Raw genomic sequence first — 20,677 nt, 5'->3', positions numbered from 1 at the left:
GTTCACATCATCACCTCAGTAAGTGAATGAAGGATTTCAGGGTTTGAGCCCATGAACTATTTAATTGCTGGTCTTCCTTGAAAGAAACTGAAAGTAAAGTTTCCTTCAGTCTAAAACTCAAAACAAAAGCAAGACTAGATCTGAGTCATATTTCCTCTTGAGACTCTGAGATGCTTCTTCGATATGCAAGTACTGCTGCAGGCTCATCTTTTATTTTAAGCGCCACGAACCATGTTTGTGTGTGTGTCCACATCTCCAGACATTTTTGTTTTAACAAATTGTGTTCTAATTGAAATTACATCCTGGAGCTACTTCTAACAAGATTTCTTAGCTCTTTTAGATATGATGTCAGATCTGTGTAGTCGCAATGACGCTTAACCAAACAAATGCATTTTACTGTCAAAGTAAACAAGTATGTGTGGGTGACGTGTAAAGCTTTCTCCTTTAGTGACAAACATGTCACAGCAAGATGAAGAAGAAAAAAAGAAAACAGGAAAGGAAGGGGGGAAAACTATTTTTTTTTCCAACAGTTGGAATATTTTCCCTCTGCTGTACAAAAGAGCTACTGTGTGGCGAGAGGGGGCAAGATGAGAAATACATGAGTGGTGAAAGAAGTTTTCCATGGCAACCTGCTCCTGTGTTGCGCTTCTCAGTTACGCTTTTCATACAGAAATTGTATTTTCATTGTGCCCTCTGCTCTTATTCTGTGTGATAAAAGGAGCTGATAAAGAGTGACCGGGAACAACACACACTGCAAGGCGGCCATGCTGTTTCACACACGCACGCACGCACGCACGCACGCACACACACACACACACACACACACACACACACACACACACACACACACACACACACACACACACACACACACACACACACAGGCTTCATAACAAGAAGAAGTTACAATTAGAAACAGACCGGCCGTCTTTAAAAAGCAGCAGAGTGGGAAGACATGTGCTCCAGAGTAGCTGCCTCATCAGGCCACGCTGACACACCAATGGCTGTCACACACACACACACACACACACACACACACTTGCAGCACAGATGGCTCACACGTAGCAGCACATAGTGGCGCCACATCATGCCAGAACACCAATAAGACTTTCCACTTTGCTATATATAGCCAAGCTTTCAAGCCCGGTCAGTCGCAGAAGTGTGTGAATGTGTGTGCATGTGTGTGTCTCCTGCATCCAGCTGTCCAGCCGCTGTCTCACCTTGAACTGTCTATGTATCGGAGTGATGGGATCCAGCTCCCCATCTCCATATTCAAACACCTCCTCCTCCTCCTCCAGCACCCTGTCCAAGTAGCACAGCACCTCCTCCTCTTCCTCCTCCATGATTCTTTCTCTTTCTTTCACCTCCTCCTCTCCTCTTTCTGCCTGTTTTTCCCCCCTTCTTCAGGGCCTGCCTGGACACATCAGTGTTTTCCCTTCAGAGCAAGTCGTCTGGACACCGAGAGAGAGAAAGAGAGAGGACCCCGCCTACACAACCCCACCCCCTTCCTCTGCTGGGCTTCCTGGTGCGAGTGTGTGTGTGTGTACTTTGTGTGTGTGTGTGTGTGTGCGCCACTGTTCCACCTCGGTCGATGAGGTCTGCCCTCCCCTCTATGCCCGCCCCTCCCCTCACAACAAATGCTATCCAGCCACTTCCTTGATGACTACATAGACTGCTTCTGTCTGAGCTTGGGAGACTCAGTCTGCTTCATTTTTCTTCATCTCTTTCTTCCGTATCTTCAGGCGAAAAGCCACTTCCTTTGTACACACTGTTTCTCTCTTTTTTTTTGTGTTACAGAAGAGTCCTCTCTCTCTATCTCTCTCTCTCTCTCTCTCTCTCTCTCTCTCTCCTTCTCTCTGGCCATTGTGTCTTTATTGATCTGCTGAGAGCCTTGGATGTGGAGCTGAGACCAGCTAATGTGCTGCTGGTGCGGCTGATTCTAATTACAGGTCACATAGTTCACTGTGTAACGGCAGTTTAGCACAGGCTGAACACGAGGCTACGATATAAAAAGAGTGTGAGATAAAAAAAAATAAAAAAAGACATGTGTGCATCAAGATGAGCCGTTAGGAAAATCAATAACTTCTGGATACTAGAAAGGAAGTGGAAGTGAAAATGGCTTCCAGATGTGCTGATTCAGCTTTGAGTTTGTGAATGGATACAGTTCACTCGCCGCGACCTCCCACCCTGCTCCTGACCCTGCAGATGCTTTACACTTTACAGGAAGTCAGCATCCCTCTAGATTATCCTCCCCCCATGTATTCAGACTCTCTGTCTAGTTCTTTAGCTGGCTATTTCTTCAAAGCTAATCTTGCAAAAATCCAGGCTAGTTCCTCAGATTGCTAACCTCCTAGCCTATATTATATATAAATATATATAGGTCAGACTTTTTCTTTTTTTTTACAAGCCAAGGACTTGGAAGAGTGTTGGGAAAACAAATAAGAGCAAATTGATGCTTGTGGCTTGTATTTCTAGGTCACCTCCATTACAAGCTATTAATATGGTTGGAAAAAGGAACATGTACTCTAAGAAGGAGGACAAAGGAAAGACAAATAACATCTGACCTAAAGAAAGACAGAATGGAAAAAAAGAATACATGTAAAGAAGGAAGATCAAAGGAAACAGAAGAAAACAAAAGCATAAAACGAGCCAAGTTCATTTTATTTATACAGCCCACAATCACCAATTTGTCTCGTAGGACACCCTCTATCCTCGAATATGGAAAAACCCTTTAGAGGAGGGAAAAAGGAGAAACCTCAAGCAGAGCAACAGGGGAGGGAGGTACACACAGACAACTATGGTTTAAAGCGTCCCAAAATACAAACCAAGTCCATTTAACTCTCATGCGTACACATTTACAAACGCGCTCCTCATGCTGAATGTATGCATCTTGGCATGGAGGTGTGAGTGCTGGCTCTCTCATGTCAGAGGATGAAAGACAAACTCAGCGGAAAGAAAGGGCGACATAACAAGACGGTGAGGAGAGGACGACTTCAGTGGAAAAGAGACCTTTAGAGTCTGACATGAATCCCTCTCTCTCACAGCATCAAACCAGCCGCCACTATCAACTGCTCTGACTCAATTTGCTACTGAAGTGTAGGGGTCAGGAGACATATAAAGGATAGAGTGGGTGAATAAATATAAAATACACCGTCAGAACTGATATTCTAGATTATCTAGAGCTACAGTATTCATGCAATGATGGCTTTTTGAAGGTCGAAGGATTAAAATCTAAAGTCTTTTATACTTCGTACTGTGGACCTTTGTGTATTCCTCGGACAATTTTGCACATTTCTGCACAAAACTACACTTCTTAAAACTTCACAGCTCTTCCATTTTTAATTCAGATATATTGTACATATTTTTTTATGGTATTTCTTTCATATTTTATTGTATTTTTCTTCTATTCTACACTTATGTTTCTTGTACATATTTTATAGTATTTTTTCATTTTTTTATTGTAATTGTCTTCTATTCTATATTTATGTATCTTGTACATAATTTTAATAGTATTTTCTTCATGTTTTATTCTATATTTATGTTTCTTGTACATGTTTTTATAGTATTTTTTTCCTTTTCTTAGATTCTATATTTATGTTTCTTGTACATATTGTTTTATAGTTTTTTTCATTTATTAATGTATTTTTCTTCTATTTCTTATTGAAGTTTCTTGACATATATTTTTATAGTATTTTTTCATTTTTTTGATATTTTTCTTCTATTCTATATTTATTGTAAATACTTTTTATAGTATTTTCATTTTTTATTATATTTTCCTTCTTTATTTGTTGTACATATTTTTGATAGTATTTTCATTTTTATTGTATTTTTCTTCTATTCTATATTTATTGTACATACTTTTTATAGTATTTTCATTTTTTATTGTATTTTTCTTATATTCTATATTAGGTTTCTTGACTTTTGCAACACTTGCTTTTATTTTAATTTCTCTCACTATGTTTATGTTATGTATAACTAACATACCCGAGTACAGTAGCACAGTCAATAGGCAGTTACAATTTTGTTTTGGCTCTACCTATAAGAGCCTTTTGAAAACAATTTATTTAATCTTTAAGAGCAACCTAATGATTTGATTGAGCACTGCATTTCTTTATAGTGGTTTGTGTTAATGAAAATATAATTATTTAAGGGTATTCAATTGTAGCTAGCCTCTAGCAACAAGTCATTGAACTGTTCCTTTCACATTTTAAATAGTCTTCATCATGTGAAATTGTCCTGCCTCGTCTGTTCTTGCCACTAGATGGAGACACATTTTCACTTACAGGAGCTGTCCCCAGCACAGAGTGACTCGCACTGAATTCATCAGAACAATACGCTTAATAATTCATAAAATCACCGCTATAACAAGGAGGTCAATGATCAAGGCCACGGTGTATTTACATTACTATGATAATACAGTGATAACACTTAGAAAAGAGATTATAAAAAAGAGCCAAAGGAAGAGAGCTGGCAGATTTAAAGAGCAAATGGAGCGAGTAGGATGGAAAAGGTGATCGTGAGGCATGTCTACATAAAGGTGTCAAAAGTGAGAGGGTTATTTCCAGGAAAGTTCTCTATTTCTGTTTCATGTGTAATGGAGATAACAAGGTATAAATAACACAACAAAAGTCTGATCACTGTGGTTTTCATTCAGGCTGTGTGTCAAGGCTGCTGTGACTTGTGAAGTGAAAGTCTACCAGCTTCTCATTCTGTGTGTGTGACGGTGTGGGGTCGGGTCGGGTCAGGGTCAACATGACTCCCGCTGAGCCTCCCCGGATGCTGAGGCACCCACTCACACAGTCAGACACACGAGTCACAGTCATACAAACACATACACACAGCTGCAAGGCATGAAAAGAGCCCTGCATAACCCTAACCTAATGACATGAAGGAGGGAATGAGTAAATATCAGGACCACGGACACTGAAATATGCAGGTCAAAATATTTAGAAAACATTTTAGAAAACATATTTATATGAGTGCTATATTGCTACGTATAATGACAACGACCGATGCATTTCCATTTCATGAAAGCTTTTGCATCCGCTGTTCTAAATGGTGTCTGGTTGGACTTAACTGGGAAATTCCACAGCAAACAGCAAGTTTTATATTTCCTGCAGCAGCTGTTGAAGTAAAGTGATAGCTACTGGGACCGACTATACACCTACAGTATCCAAGTTCAAAATGATGCGTACAGTAATAAACCAAAAACACAAAGAAAAAGTGTACCATGCTGCACACTGACTGATTAACAAATGACAACTACAACTTAGTGAATAAACACGGTCGTGGAATGTATTCTGCAATCACACACAGACTGGCAGATTGGTGCTGGTGCCGTCAGACCCCATCTGTGTCGGTGGTCATTTCCTGCTGCTGTGAATGCACCACCTGCAGTGTGCTGCAGGCAGTCTAGCTATTGTGGATAATCGTTAACAATTACACAGGGTCTGGATCCAGAAACCTGCTCCTCCTACTGCTAATAACACGGAGCAACACTGGCTGATGACAGGTCAGCTTTAACTGTAATATACTGTACTCCTAACAGGGTGTTCATAATTTCAAACCCTTTTTAAAGATGTTATTTAATTTACATCTTTAAATTTGGATAATATGATTTAAAGGTCAAAATATTGAGCCTGTATATAAGAAGTGGAAGTGGTCACCCAGACGTCAACCATTGATTTGCGGACTGCGGTTTTGAAGCATCGAGTTCGGCATTTTGGCCGTCGCCTTCTCGGTTTTTTGCAACCAGAAATGATACGAGAGGGTGGAGCTAAGTACAACGGAATGCTGAATAAGACATTTTTAGGCAACCAAAATGTTACAATTAATGTGATCATGAACTGAAAACTGGGTTAAAGTTGTAAGACGGAAGTGTGGACAACTCCTAGACTGGACAACGGTCCTCCTATGGATCTCTTCAGGGCCAGTATGGACAAGATGACTGATTACAGCGACCAATAACTCTTCCAATGTACATATGGGCATGTGAGTATTGTATTAAAGGAGCAATATGTAGCACTGGTAGCTAGTGTTTTAAAATGAGTAACTGCTGTCCAAATACAAAACACTGAAGCCGTGGCTCATCCGCTCACCCGGTGTGACTGACAGCAGTTAGAGTGTGTCGGCATCACCCCGTTAGCCGCTGGCCAGCAGTAGTTGGAGTCACTTCACCGACTGTGTGTCTCAAATACTGGCTGCCTTGATAACCCAGCTGCACACGGACCACAGAGACATGTGCCGAGGCTTTTCAGGTCGGGTAGAATCTAACATTAACGTTATTTCTGTTGATCAAGTTTGTTTGCTTGCTTCCATGGCTGCAGAAGGCTGTTTTTGTATGCCAATATGTTTCATATGTGGCAACGGGGTGTTGAAATGGTCAGAGGACGGGATCACACCGGCCAAAACAAAAACAGACGCTCCAGACCGGAATGGAGCATACTGGCTGTAGCATTTTTGGAGAAGCCAGTATTTCAATTTAGCATGTTTCCTTAATCTCTGATGACATATCATGGTAATTTTATGATTTAGTAAATATTTCACATATTGTTCCTTTAAGATAGACTTGGAAAATGTGAAATTATCATTGAAAAAGAAGCTGGTATTTGAGAAATGACTGTTGGGAATTTTTTATTTGAAAGGTTATAGCAAGGATAATGTGACTTTGGATAAAAATGAATGTTTTTGCATAAAAACAGGAAACTTGTGCGGAATGCTGGATTTTCCAGCAACACTTAAAAGCACCAACAACCAAAGAATTACAAAACAGTTGCTATACCAATCAACAATATCAACACTGACCAATGAATAAACGAGTAATATAGTTCTCTGTAGTGTAGGAATTCAATCTAATAACTTAAGATACTGATATATTTTACTGAAACATCCAACCTGTGATTTATGATGAACGACCCTCTCTCTCCATCTGTCACATTATTCCATTGTCTCATAATAAGAAGTTGTGTGTAGAAGTTCAAGCGTGTAGTAATGCTATTGCTACTCCATATAAATGTGTGTGTGTGAGCTCTTACCCCTGCCAGCAGGCCCTCTGGTGTAGGAGAGACCGCTTCTCCGTCGGGCCCTTGGGGCGCGCACAGCTGGGGCGACATGGTGGGCGACTCATCTATATAGGGCAGCGTCTCCGAGCCGTCCTGAGACTTGCCGTCCTCCGCTCCGTCCCCCTCGTAGCCATCTGTGTTGTAGTTAAAGTCTGGAGGAGAGAGAGATAGACGCTGATTTACATTTCATCATAGAGAACAAGGCCATCGCTGGGCTCTGGTGACTCACAACCACGACTCCGTGAGAACAATCTACTACTTCCTCAATGCTATTTGCAAGCATTGGATTCTCCTGTTACCCACCAGTTATTCTGCCACTACAACTGTGACAAAAAAACAAAGAATGGGTGAATCGAAAGCGGAAATTTATGGAGACGATTTATTGCTGCAGAGGACATGTTTTAATAGTTAAAAGAAGAATAAAGATGGAACTACACAGAATAACAGTGGCCTGTTGAAACTGGCCAACAACAGCAATAAACAGTCTAGCATGGTTGAACTGGTTTCAGGGCCAAACTACATAATTACTAGGGCTGCCAAAGTTAACGATAATAACACGTTAACGCAAATTCCTTTTAACGCCACTAATTTCTTTAACGCATTAACGCACATTGCGATTTTTAGGTCGTGGCGGGCTCAGTTTTTTCATCATATGAAACTATAAAACCTAAGAAGGAGACTAAATAACGCTCCAAATTTACGCTAAATTTTGGAGGAAAAACTGGCATGGCCATTTTCAAAGGGGTCCCTTGACCTCTGACCTCATGATATGTGAATGAAAATGGGTTCTATGGGTACCCACAAGTCTCCCCTTTACAGACATGCCCACTTCATGATAATCACATGCAGTTTGGGGCATGTCATAGTCAAGTCAGCACACTGACACACTGACAGCTGTTGTTACCTGTTGGGCTGCAGTTTGCCATGTTATGATTCGAGAATATTTTTTTTAAAAATGTGCAATTAATCGCAATTAACCTTGGACAATCATGTGATTAATCACGTTTAAATATTTTAATCGCTTGACAGCCCTAATAATCATTTAAGATAGACTATACGATATACGATACTATACGATCTATCTAATCTACCCCTGTGCTGAGGATGCTACAAAACAGCAAACTCCACATGTAAGTCTCTTCATTTAAGTAAAATGTTGTTTCTATGCATCACAGTCTTTAGGTTATATATATTAGTATTGAGGTCGATATTCATGTCCAGCGACGACGCCGGCGTTCAGGCGTGAATAACAGTGACAGCTCCAGAGGAAGGGAACAACGAAACGACTCCTGCCCTGCCTTCAAAGCAACACCAGTGTTGAAAACAGTGGAGTAAGACAAAGGCACGGGGAGATACAAAAAGCCTGTGTGAGAAATAAGAATGTTTGGTTGACACCTTTTATATATCGGATATATTATTAGAGAGGAGATGTGTCTCAGGGATGGTTAGAACCAGGATGAAGCTACAATACATAATATGATGAAATGTTTTTAATGTAAGTAAGTTAAAAGTGCAGACACAGAAAGAGATGTATGCTTATGCTTACACAATAATGCAGTTACCAGGATGTTCGTTTTTTTTACCCTGATGGGATACAAACCCTGTTTAGAGTATATTCCTTTTATGCTTGGAATAGAAGAAGTGCATGCACCAAAGCTTGTGTAACTATTACAAAAAGCCATATAGCAGTGGGCTGGTGGAAAAGCAGAACACACTGTTTGAAAAGCAAATTAGGTGGGAGGTGCGTAGGTGACTGCATATAGTCCACGCTGAGCTCTACCACCACTTTAAAACACAAATGTGTGCGAATCCACCATTGTACAGATGTGCTTGAGAGGAAGTGCGTGTAAATTCCAGACAACTCTAAATGAGCCACAAACGAGAAGAACTAATTGAAAAATAAAAGCAGTGGTCAATCCCCTCTGGGACGACACACACCATCAAGCTAATGGTTATGTGTGACTACTAGAGTGGCCGCCGACACACCGCCGTCTGTCACCTTCTGACACACACCGTAACCCCGCAGCCGCTGCACCGCCCACCTGCCAATCAAACAATCCCCTCCATCTGCTGGTTGCATGCGAGTGTGTACGTGGACCGTGGAGAGTCACGGCTGCCATATGGTTTATGTGTAGCTGTTGGGCAAATAGCTGACAAATGGTGCACTTGGGTCTCAGCTGATTTAGTGAAGCGTGCACAGAAAACAGTGACAGCGTGCTGAAGCGCTGCAAAGATGACACGAGTAGAACATGAGATGTAAAAGGTTAAAACACCGAGGTAAGGCCATTTGTCCAACTCCAACTGTGCTGTGATCAGACCATATCCTCTAATATGCAAGCAATGTGTGCGTGTGTTTGCTTCTCTCCCATCTGTCCCCTCTCTGACTCTTCTGTACACCTTCTGGCATCCTGACAGACTAGTTTGTCCCAATCTGTTAAAGTTGTGTGAGTGTATGTGAGCATGAGAAGACAAAAAAAACAGAGAACTGTTCCTGTTATCTAAGATATTTACCTGAAGTTATAACACTCAAACTTCCTCCCAGCTCTGGAAGGATGAATGGATAGCACAGGAAGCCCAAACAAAGCACTCATGTCTAGACAAGCACCAAGGTCAGTTCCCTCTTTTACAAAGATACTGGCCATGGCTGTGGTCGAAAAGTCTTTTTTTGCTTATGAAGCTTCCTAACTGAGTGAAATGACCCGGAAGTATCTAAGTAGCAGCCGTGATAAGAGCTGTTTGAATTCTGTAAATGCTAAGGAAAGGTGCTTCAATGCTTCCTTTCTTATCTCCTTTAGCATAGGATACACAGGACCATCCTTTCATGGATGTATTAAGAGAACTGGATACAGCGTTGGAGGCGGGGCCCTGTTAATTCCTATGAAAGTTGCTCAGTGGCGCATGATGCCAAAATGGCAGGAAAAGTACCCGGATCTTTCGCATCCATTGGGCCCAGAGTAGCTTCCACTCGGTCACAACCGTCACAGTGTCGTCAAAGCTTGCTAACTCTTTCTCCCAGCACTCGCTCCAGCCTCATGCTGTTCATGAAAACAAACCATCATGCATATCTTGCATAGATTTAACAATTATTTTGATACAATTATAATTGGGATCCATATTGATGATTGAGTGGTCAGTGACAACCATTTAATTTCACTGTATTATAAGAATCAGTTAAAAAAAACAAGATGGGTCTATAATAAATAATTTAACAATAAAAAAAAAGCAAAAAATAAATAAGTAGACAGACTGAACGGTTGAATTCACATTATAGGAAATATTGATATTGAACAGTTTTGTAGTCCATCTTTGGAACATTGTAGTTTTATCACCACGGCAGACGCACGTCATTAACCGCCGCCGTCGCATTATAATTACGGAACATAGTGTATGTGCAGTCAGATTAAAAAAAAAATTTAATTTCCCCTTCGGGATCAATAAAGTCAATAATGTCTTCTTCTTCTTAGAAGGAAGGAAGGAAAAGACATTAGGACATCATATTTTGACTTTTCGAGCACAGCCCATGATTCGTGGTCCATCATGGAGAACAGAGGTGGAGCAGCGAGGACAAAGCAGAGAAAATGGGTACACTCGGTGGTTCTCTGGCCTATGCACAGCCTACAGTGTGCACACACACATGCACAAGCTGTGTGCTTCTAGCTCACTTACAGCTGCCTTGCGCGTTAAATGTCAGCTTTGTTTGCATTGTGTGTTAAACTGTTAATGTGAGTCATCAGAGTCATTTAGTGTTTGAATGAATCTCTCTGCGTGTAATTTGGTGTGTGAGTGGTCATTATTTCTACTCATTTTGTCTGATTAGCCATATTAATGCAAGACAGACATAGATACAGAAAGAGAGAAAGAGAGAGAGAGAGAGAGAGAGAGAGAGAGAGAGAAGCAGAGACAAAAGAAAAGGGTGAGGGTGAAAATGTCCCTTTCGCCTGGCTGCTGATGCTGATGCTGCATGGCCACTCAGTGATGAGATCCGACAAGATCCAAAACAGTCCCAGAACGGAGGAGAGCAAGGAGACAGAAATACAGGTTGTGTGTTCAGTTACACTCTCAGATTACAGCCACATGTGGTGTAACATAGTTAGAAGGAAACACCACTGGTGGCATCTTCTTTCTTGTCAGTAAAACGTCAATTTTAAGTATATATCTATTTTTTTGTACAATCAATTGGGTTTTCTTAATTTGACTACTCACACAATTATGACTCATGGACTATAAGGGACAGAACTCACAATATAGGTGAAGTTTTAGTCACACATGTGGTTCCAGTGTGGAGGCAAACAGCAGTAGACTCTGTAGATTAGATTGGACTACCCGATATAAGCCATCAGATAACAAAGAGGAAGAGCGGTATGTAGAGAAGGAGGAAATTATATAATACAGGTCAACAAGCTTATTGTTTAAAGGTTCTCTATTGGGAATTCAGAACAAATCTATGATCGAGGGATTACCTCCGCACGGCTCTCAACATGGCGACAGCTGAGCCTGTGGCTAGCAGCTAACAGTGCTAACAGTGCTAACAGTGCAAACAAAGGCAACAGTGCTGACAGAGCTAACAGTGTTTACATGAGGGGGGAACCAGAGGTTGGGCCCTACGCTTCCGCGATGACGGCGTCGGTCGGGACGGCGTTATCAGCTGTAACTACCTTATGATCGCAGTGCAAAGCGGCGGCTGTGAGCTAGCCAGTCAGTTTACAACACAGAGAGAAAGTGACTTCATTCTCTGCTCAGGAAGCCATTATTCCACTATATCTTTAGCAAATAGTTGTTTGCTGCTATATTAATACTCTGGATATCATAAAGAGAACAATGAAGAAGGGGAACCCAGAGAGTGGGAATTTGAAAAGATAGCAATCTATCAAAAATCGAGGCTGTAAAACTAAACAGGGAAGAGGATAACCATGAGAATCTATTAGAGATTAAAGATTATGTTAGCATGTTGATGTTGAGTCAACTCCAGCTTTACGTTACACCACGAGTGACTCTTTCACTGCATCTGCTCTGCCTCACATCATAATACCTGCATCAGTATGTAATATCTGATTACAGTTTTCAAGAAACATACAGCCACAACCAGAGCTAGTACCTGTACAGAATTATTTACATCCTATATACTGTATATTATTATTATTATTTTATTGTCTGAACGGGAGTCTTGTTATCTACATATGTGCTACACTCTTTTTTTAAAACACTGCTCCTAATAATCTATAAATAAGTTGAACATTACAGTCGCTGGGCTACAAAGCTCACGGAAAATGAATATTCTTCCTCGTTTTGCTTCAGATGTCTTTGGTTCAATAAGACCGGTTTTCCCAGACAAGATGTTAAAGACTATGAAGCTCTGATTTCACAAGAACATCAAACATCACTCGGTTGCATTGCTGTTGTGTTGTGTTGTTTAAACCCTGCCACAGTCACAATACTCACATGTGCATGAGTCCACACGTGCACATGTTTATCTGCACACTCTCTGACAGGCTGAAATGTCGGCCGCCTCCGTCGGCTAATGCGCCCTGACAATCCCTGTGCGTGACAAACAGGAAAATCAATGCTGTGCTGTCAGTCCACGGAGAGCGGATTTTTTTTTTCTGTGGGGAGGATTCATCAGCCCTAAATACTGTTCAATAGAGCGGTCCCCAAACATACACTTACACATTTTACAGGGTTAAAACGGGGGACGAGCTCAACATGACATGCGATTAAACAGGAGACGAACGTTGAGTAAAAGGATTGAGTTGCAGAGGAGGAAGATCCTATTGACAAATCAATACAGCCTTAGTCTGGCACGCCACAACAGTGAAGAGGACCTACTGTACATTAAGGCAGTCGAGATCGACTCACATGCTCACACACACACACACACAGAAACTACACAGTCAAAAACATGGTGACCACACTTACTTTTTCTGGAGAGGAGAGATGAAATAGTACACGCGGCCTCAAAGAAAAAAGCCATGTTGGCGTGCGTGTGAACGCCGTCTGACCCAAACACCTTCACTGACAGTCACCCATGTCACCAAGGCAGTAAGGCAACTATTATGTCATAACTTAAGTGCAGCTGGTCACGTTTATTCGACTCAAATTTGACAACACTAACTGGGAAGCCTACTCTACTGTGCAGCCACAGGAGTGATATGAAAATAAGAGAGCTGGTTTGGAGCTGTTGAATACTTCCACTGTTGCAGACCTTTCAGATAGCACTCATTCAAATTAAGGCAACAATGCTGTATTCAAAAAAACTGCCGCAGCCTAAGAGGAAGCAACAAACCCGTGCGTTACTGTGTGGAAACTATAAAATGTTTTGGAGTGCATCAACGTGTTTCTCTGTCCGCTGAACATCGCCGCGTCACTTCCCAGCTGACCAATAAAGACAGTCCTGTTATGGTTTACGGGTCACACACAGTAGCCATAAAAATCAATAGCGTGGGTGTGCATGAACTTTGGGTACACTCCATGTACTGTACTATGAGGAAGCAACCAAAACTGGATTTTTGGTACAGATAGTCAGTAATTGTCAAACAACAAAGTGGAACTGCCCCCAACCAAACGCCGAAACCCACACGATGCTGCAGCAAAGCCGGCTGTGGATTAGTGGTGTTTTCACATTTGGAAATTATTCAAATCATGTTGTTGCAAGCTAACACAGCAAGAGTCTATGAATCCAACAAGCTTACTGCGATCAGCTGATCTGTGATTAACTATTCAGGACTATTTGAATACATAGTTTGTTTTTTTTTCCCAGGTAAATCAACTGTTCTATCACACAGACTTGTGACGGTTATGGAAAGTTAACTGCAAAACCTCACATTTCCGCTGATGTTTTATTACACTGAAAAGGTCACGTTATGAAACTTGTGACGTTTAATAATCTCCATGTGGCCAGTTACTCACAGGATGGATGAAAAAAAAAAAAACACCAACAAACCAGTAGGAATACATCATTGCACCAAACCCGCCATCATGTCTCATGTATTTGATGTTGTTCTCTCTCTCTCTCTGGACCTACCTACTTTGCACTCCACACAATGCGTAGGGAAATTAGTGCAGCCCATGAGGCACCACAGACACTCTCACTGTGTCACACACACATCACAGATACATGCTCTACACAATTACACACAGGCCCTGGTGTGTGTTGATGGGGTTAGATCAATGAGGCTCCAGTTAATAAGGAACGGCTTTCACCGGAAAAGCTTTCAAACGATAGAAATACACACACACACACACACAGATCTTCAATTGTAGAATTGCTCACTTCAGCGACTGCATAAGTCTATGTGACAGAGTGTGAACGCCGTCGTGTTTAAATCTGCCTTGTGAGTAGAAAACTACCTCAGCAGTTTCAGAGCAACTACTTCCACATGTGGTGGATGGAAATTTATTACAAAGGGATCAAAGTGAACGCAATGAAACAAATCAGAAAAATGATGAAAATGCTGGCAATGTTCTCCTCACAGTGCAGAGCAATAATATAAGCCTTAAATAAATCAGCTTTTTAAATAAATGAAGCATAGTGGTCGTCAATCTCAATTATTTCCATATGATACCTTAAAGAAATTTTCCCTGATGCATTCAAATAAGCTCTGAAATATGACATTTGAGTGTGAGCTGCTATGCTGTAATGCAAATAAACAAAATTTACATTATTATTTTCATAATGCCACAGTTTGGTTATGGTTTGTCCTCCAGGTTCGATTTTTAGACAACATAGCGTGTGCAATGCAACACTTTTCAGCAGTCGACTCTCAATTGACAATATGTAATGCAGCAGAATAAATGTTCTCAGAGTTAGATTGCATGTAATCAAGTAAATATCTTCAATTTGATTCTCATATACTGACACAAAGTGAAGCCCCTGTCTGAAACCTGGAAGATCTAATAACTAATAACGTGATGTGCTTTGGATGATATTGGATGTAAGTAAACGTTATTTGTGGTTAAAGGGATAAACATGCTAAACCTCCTATGTGATCCTTTAACGAGGTCAAAGGTGGAGGGCTGAATGGCAAGCTCATGTTTAGAGAGCATCATTTTACCACCATGAAGTGCATTTCATCAATACACAAGTACCCTCTGATGGGATTTTCACGACTGACAGCTGGCAGCAGAGACAACAATGGATCCAAGTGATGGAGAGCGTCCTGAGGTTCTCCTGAGAAACACTGCTAGCAACTTGAAGGTGAAAGCAGAGCTCTGTTGATTTAATTTTAGGTAAAAAAAGTTTTGGTACAATTTCATTTATATTTTGCTTCTAGGAGATGTACTGTGAAGTTTTACATTAGCAGGAATGTAGCACAAATAGAATGTAGCTTATCGTGATTAGCATTTTGGTCATAATCACGGAGCCCTTGTCCAAATATAGTTGCATAACCATTAGGGGTTTAAGAAAATATCGATACACATGAGTATTGCAATGTTATGTTTTGCGATGCTGTATTGATTCTTCAGTTACACTACATTTTGGTGAGGAAAAACTGGCATGGCTATTGTCAAAGGGGTCCCTTGACCTCTGACCTCAATATATGTGAATGAAAATGGGTTCTTTGGGTATATCCACGAATCTCCCCTTTACAGAAATACCCACTTTATGATAATCCCATGCCGTTTGGGGCAAGAACCATGCAGTTTTTTGCATGCAGTACAAATGTGTTGTTCTCACCTATTCTAAAAGGGTGTAGGCTATTTGAAAATTCCCTAAACAGTCTTAGATTTGCATAAATTGGGTATCACTGTAAAGCTGAGACACTTGTGGATCCGATGAGTCCAATTGTATTCATGAGTAATGAAGTTAATCCCCATTTCACAAAGTGACAGATTTTATACATATGGTGGTGTGTCTCTATACTATGACAGTTTTCCTAAAATTAGATTTGAAAAGAAAAGCAATATATGGCCTTGCTTACAGTATTGCAATATATCTCAATATACTGAATCGTCACCCCTCATCGTATCATGATAGTATCATATCGCCAGATTCTTGCCAACATAGCCCTTATAACCTTCCAGTAAAATCTGCAATCCTGCTACCCCGCCACCCACTCACCCACTCACCCACCCATCCAATGACCTCCGCCCAGCGTCAGCTCACATCACTCTCACTGCTAACCTTTCTTGACGGACAGCTCTAAATCCACCTGTCACTCTCAATAACCGGCAAGGACAAAGGCTGGCCATGACAACAGGTCACGTTGATGCAAATGCTTCCTGCTAGCCAATAAGCTGTTTGGTCACGTTGGGGGGGTTGCAGCCAGTGTTCCTGTAAAACGGCACTATTTATACCAGAAGACAAGAGAAACTTTTAAAAGTGAACAGCCTGAGTCATAAACTATTGTAGCTGAGGGCTCCACAGAGAGACAATACTGCCTGCTAGGGTGTTTGAGACTCTCTCATTCACCCACACCTCCACACTAAACAATAAACCCCTGCTTTGCTTTCTTCCAACTAAGAACACACACTGACTCTGAACCTGGCACAAAAGAAGAAATCCATCATTGTGAATATAGCAGATTTACAGTGTGGCTCACATTTCAGCTTTCCTATTTGTGCTGTTGTTCTTTCATGTGACCACAGTCTGCATGCCTGTTACTGTTGCTCATCTTTTAATAGAGGAAAACATCCTCAATAAAATACAGAGGGGTTAAGTGGTAAAACCGTTACGGGATAAGGGTGGGATGCTGACATTAGAAGACTGAGGCTTAGCTTGACATTTCAGCTGTGTCAGCTATGCCACGTGTTTATGCAAAGTGTTATTGCTTTGCTATTTATAATCACTTCCTACTATGCTCCTGTTGGTCACTCAGGCAAGAATATAAGAAAACATAAACAGAGTAGAGTGGTGTAGGAATGAGTCCTAAAACCTGGAAATGAGTTAGCAATTTAGCACTTCTGGTTCCCTCGTCTGGATCTTTCAATGAGTTTTTAGTTAGATGCCTGAATTAAGGTCATCATAAACATTTGTTTGCCACAGAGCTTATTTTCTGCAATAATCCAAAACCCAATGGATAAATCTCATTGGCGTTTTGTCGAAGGAACCAGGGCGATGCTAACTTCCTAGTTGGCCTACAAAAATACGCTGCACCACTCTATTGAAGAACTAAAAAAAATGATGACCTCTCCTATTCTGCATCGCCTCCTCACACTCACACTGGGCAGCTGAGTGCCAGCTCAGAGCTGCTATGACGGGCGGGCCAGTCTCCATCTGTTTAACTACACTGACTGGCTCTAGAGAGAAACTTTTGCATTTTTACGTTACCTGAAGGCCACCGTAACTCTCCGACGCTCTTGTGAAAATGCGGTAATGTGACCCGCAGAGTGTTAAATCGTGGTACCGCCAGCCACTGTCTGACTCCTAAAGTAGTGTTATTATGGTGAGGATGGCCTCTGAGAGAGGCGAACGGCGTTACCACGGTTTTGCACTCGACGGCTCACGTTACCGCAGTGTTGGAAAGGGAGGAGTGAGCGGAGGGGTACTCAGTTGGTTGCAATCTGCAACCACACCACTAGATGCCGCCAAATCCGACACACTGTAGTTTTAAAACAGTGAAATATGTCTATTACATTTTTCCACAGTGTAAGGTGATGTCTTCAAATGTCTTGTTTAGTCAGACCAACAATCCTAAACCAAAAGATATTCAGTTTACAATAACAAAAGAGAAAAATGCAGCAAATCTCACATTTAAGAAAATAACTTTAACAATTGATTGATTATCCAAATAATATTAATAAATGCATTATCCACTAATTGTTAAATAGATTATTGTAGCTATGGAAATGCTACTAGAGTACTACACCTCTATATACAAATGGATTTAAAAACGAATTCTCACATTACATTTGTGAATTTGTTTGTGCATTGATGAGTGACGATCAACAGTTTGTTTTATGACTTCTTTTGTAAAAAATACACATTTTCAAAATACTGATGTGGAAACTATCTCGTCATTTTCACAAGCACCGAGAGAAAACAGTAAGAGATTTCACGTATCAAAACTATCAGTACAGTCTCCTCGGTGTAGCGGTAACCTAGTGACTAGAGAAGCTGCCTTGTAACAAAAATGTGGTTCAAATACTGATAGTTGTGAAGAGGAAACGCAGATTGTTTTCCTCTTGCTCAGCAACTACTGCAATGCTGTCCACACTTAACCCTTTCTTTACTCCAGTGGAATAACAGTAGAATGTGTGTGTGTGTGTGTGTGTGTGTGTGTGTGTATGTGTGTGTGTGTATGCAGCCCTCATGCGATCTCCTGTATACAGTATACAGTATAAAGTTGCAAACTAATAAAGTCAGGGGAAGGAAAAGTCGCTGCTGCAGTGTGAGAATTCAATCAGGGAGTTGTGCTGCCTTGCTCAGCATTTTTTTCTAAGCAGGAGAGGGATTACACCATGCCCTGCAGCCAGCTAACACTGTGTGGGCACCAAGAAGCATGCAGCTCTGCAAACTACCTCTGTATAGGACAGGCGCATGGCTGCAGTGACTTAACACACACACACACACACGTTTTTACAGTAGAGATGTGTGTTTATGAGCGAGCCACCCTTTCTTTGGGGAGGCCATTAAAAGAAAAAGGGTGTGTGAGAGAGTCTCAACATGTCTCTGCATGTTCATATTATTCAACCGTCTTTACTGTATGCGTGTTTATGAGAGCGTGTCTTCTGGGTTGTTGACAAGATATTCCTCTGCGTCTTCAGTGCCGCTCTCGAAAGATGTAAGTGAGCTCAACCATAACAGATCCGATTCTCCCAGGACCAGATAAAAAGACAAAAGGAAGAACAGAAAGGCAGAGTGCTGCCGCCTCCTGTAGTCTTCTGCTCAGCAACTAGTCCTCCTGGCCGCCCCTGTGGAGCCATGACAGCATGACAGTACATCAGCGGCTTGACACATGTGGGGTCATTTTGTGTGTGTTGACAGAGTACATGTAGGCTTTTACACCTCCCTGTCCTGCGGTCATCAATCAGGAGGCGACACTGGGGAAATTAAAAGCCTTTATGAAGGTCTATCTTTACAGCCCGGGCCCGTTACTCCGCTCATCAACATAAAGTATTTCAACAGCAGCAACATGACACGAGACTCTGAGGACAGAACCAGCAGCAGCAATATAGCTAAACTGGAAGGAAACCAATTTATTTCCATCATATGCAGATGCTCCAGATACAAAAAAAAGCTATAAAATGAAGCTTTGGTGGGTTTGTTTCACAACATTAAATGTGAGAATACAGTGGTTACGTTTTATAGAAATGACTGAGAATTGGCCAGCTGTTGCAGCTGCAGTTTAAGCTACTCTTAAAGGGATAGTTTGGTTGTTTTGAAGTGGGGTTGTGTGAGGTACTTATCCATAGTCAGTGTATTAGCTGCAGTAGATGGCTGTCGGGACGCCCTCAGTTTGGAGAAACAGACGAGACTTACTGACACGGAAGCAAAGCAATGTACTGCTGTGGACGGGGCCGGCAGCAAAACATTTAGCACCTAAAAACAAATTAATATCAGTTTAAGTGTATGGGTAAGCTATATTTAGAATATTTTCACCAGTTTACTTTGCCGTGAGATGGTTAGTTTGGATTCACCAAAGTCAAAAAATAGCACAAACAAACTAACCAATCGAGGCAGCAAGCGGTAGACCAGCAACTCCAGTGTTCTGCGGGGTAGAATTACTGAGTCTGGTGGCTTTGGCGAGAGCATAGATGGATACAACAGCTTAATTTTGCTTTGCTTCTGTGTGGCAAACTGGTGGTGTGCCGATCGTCATCTACTGTAAGTAATACACGGACTATCGATAAGTACCTCAGACAAACCCACTTCAAAAACAAATATTCCTTTAAGCTCTGAGGACAGAAACAAACCTTCTGAATAAAATGATTGCACAAAGTGCTCAGAGGTCTTTGTCTTCATATAATCTCTGATCAAAAAACATCCAGAAACCAAAAGGTAAACCTGTCGGCTGACAGCTGCTAGCCAGAGAGGCAGATGTGGAGCGACAGACTGTGTTCTTCGCTGCACGCCGCTTCCCCCAGGAGCCATCGCAACTGGGATCAATCCAGCTTAGGTAGTGATCAATATGCAGAAACACCCACCTCCTCCATTATGCACACACACACACACACACACACACACACACAGATCCTCAAACAACTACAGATGCACGTGAGTGAACATGCAGCCACATGTGCACACATATAGCAGATGTTTACAGAGGAGTCCCACTGCACAAAGACAGATTCCAATCTAGCCTGTTGTTTGAGCCTTAAATCTAAAATTTTATTTGAAAGGGAAGCTATTAGTGGTGTCGGTGAAGCATTTTGTTAACAGATGTTTGTCGCACAATAATCAACTACAACATAGTCTTATACAAGGAATAGTCAAGGGTTGAAATCAAGAAGATGTGTAAGACCTTCTCTAAAACACGTAGGTTCGCTGGTGCACTGGGAAACACATCTGATTAGCTAAGCAGTGTTTATTTTAATAAGCTTTTAAAGTCAGTTTGCCTGGCTCTCTGCAGCACCACGGAGTAAAGAATATAAGTATATAAGAAAATCTTATATATAAGTAGGCTACCTCGTATTTTCCAAATTGTTTTGCATTGGAGCAAAATTTATATTACTCTATTTTT

The 20,677-nt window shown here is 41.3% G+C and overlaps 1 protein-coding gene across 7 annotated transcripts in view; it reads right to left on the bottom strand.

The window, feature by feature from the left end:
* Nucleotides 1–20,677, bottom strand: part of abr (ABR activator of RhoGEF and GTPase) — a 150,311-nt gene that overhangs the window by 88,398 nt on the left and 41,236 nt on the right. For 4 of the 7 annotated variants that reach the window (XM_037748058.1, XM_037748060.1, XM_037748061.1 and 1 more), the window contains exon 2: nucleotides 7,035–7,213. In XM_037748058.1, coding sequence (XP_037603986.1) covers nucleotides 7,035–7,213 — 179 coding nt within the window. Of the gene's footprint in view, nucleotides 1–1,220; nucleotides 1,437–7,034; nucleotides 7,214–12,974; nucleotides 13,045–20,677 lie in introns of those variants that run through there. The other 3 variants (XM_037748062.1, XM_037748063.1, XM_037748066.1) reach the window with 3 other exon arrangements.

This window comes from Sebastes umbrosus, chromosome 17 (genome assembly GCF_015220745.1).
Source record: "Sebastes umbrosus isolate fSebUmb1 chromosome 17, fSebUmb1.pri, whole genome shotgun sequence".
Classification (NCBI taxonomy): domain Eukaryota; kingdom Metazoa; phylum Chordata; class Actinopteri; order Perciformes; family Sebastidae; genus Sebastes; species Sebastes umbrosus.
The sequence above is the reverse complement of the archived record's forward strand: the minus strand, read 5'-3'. Positions and strand labels throughout refer to the sequence as shown.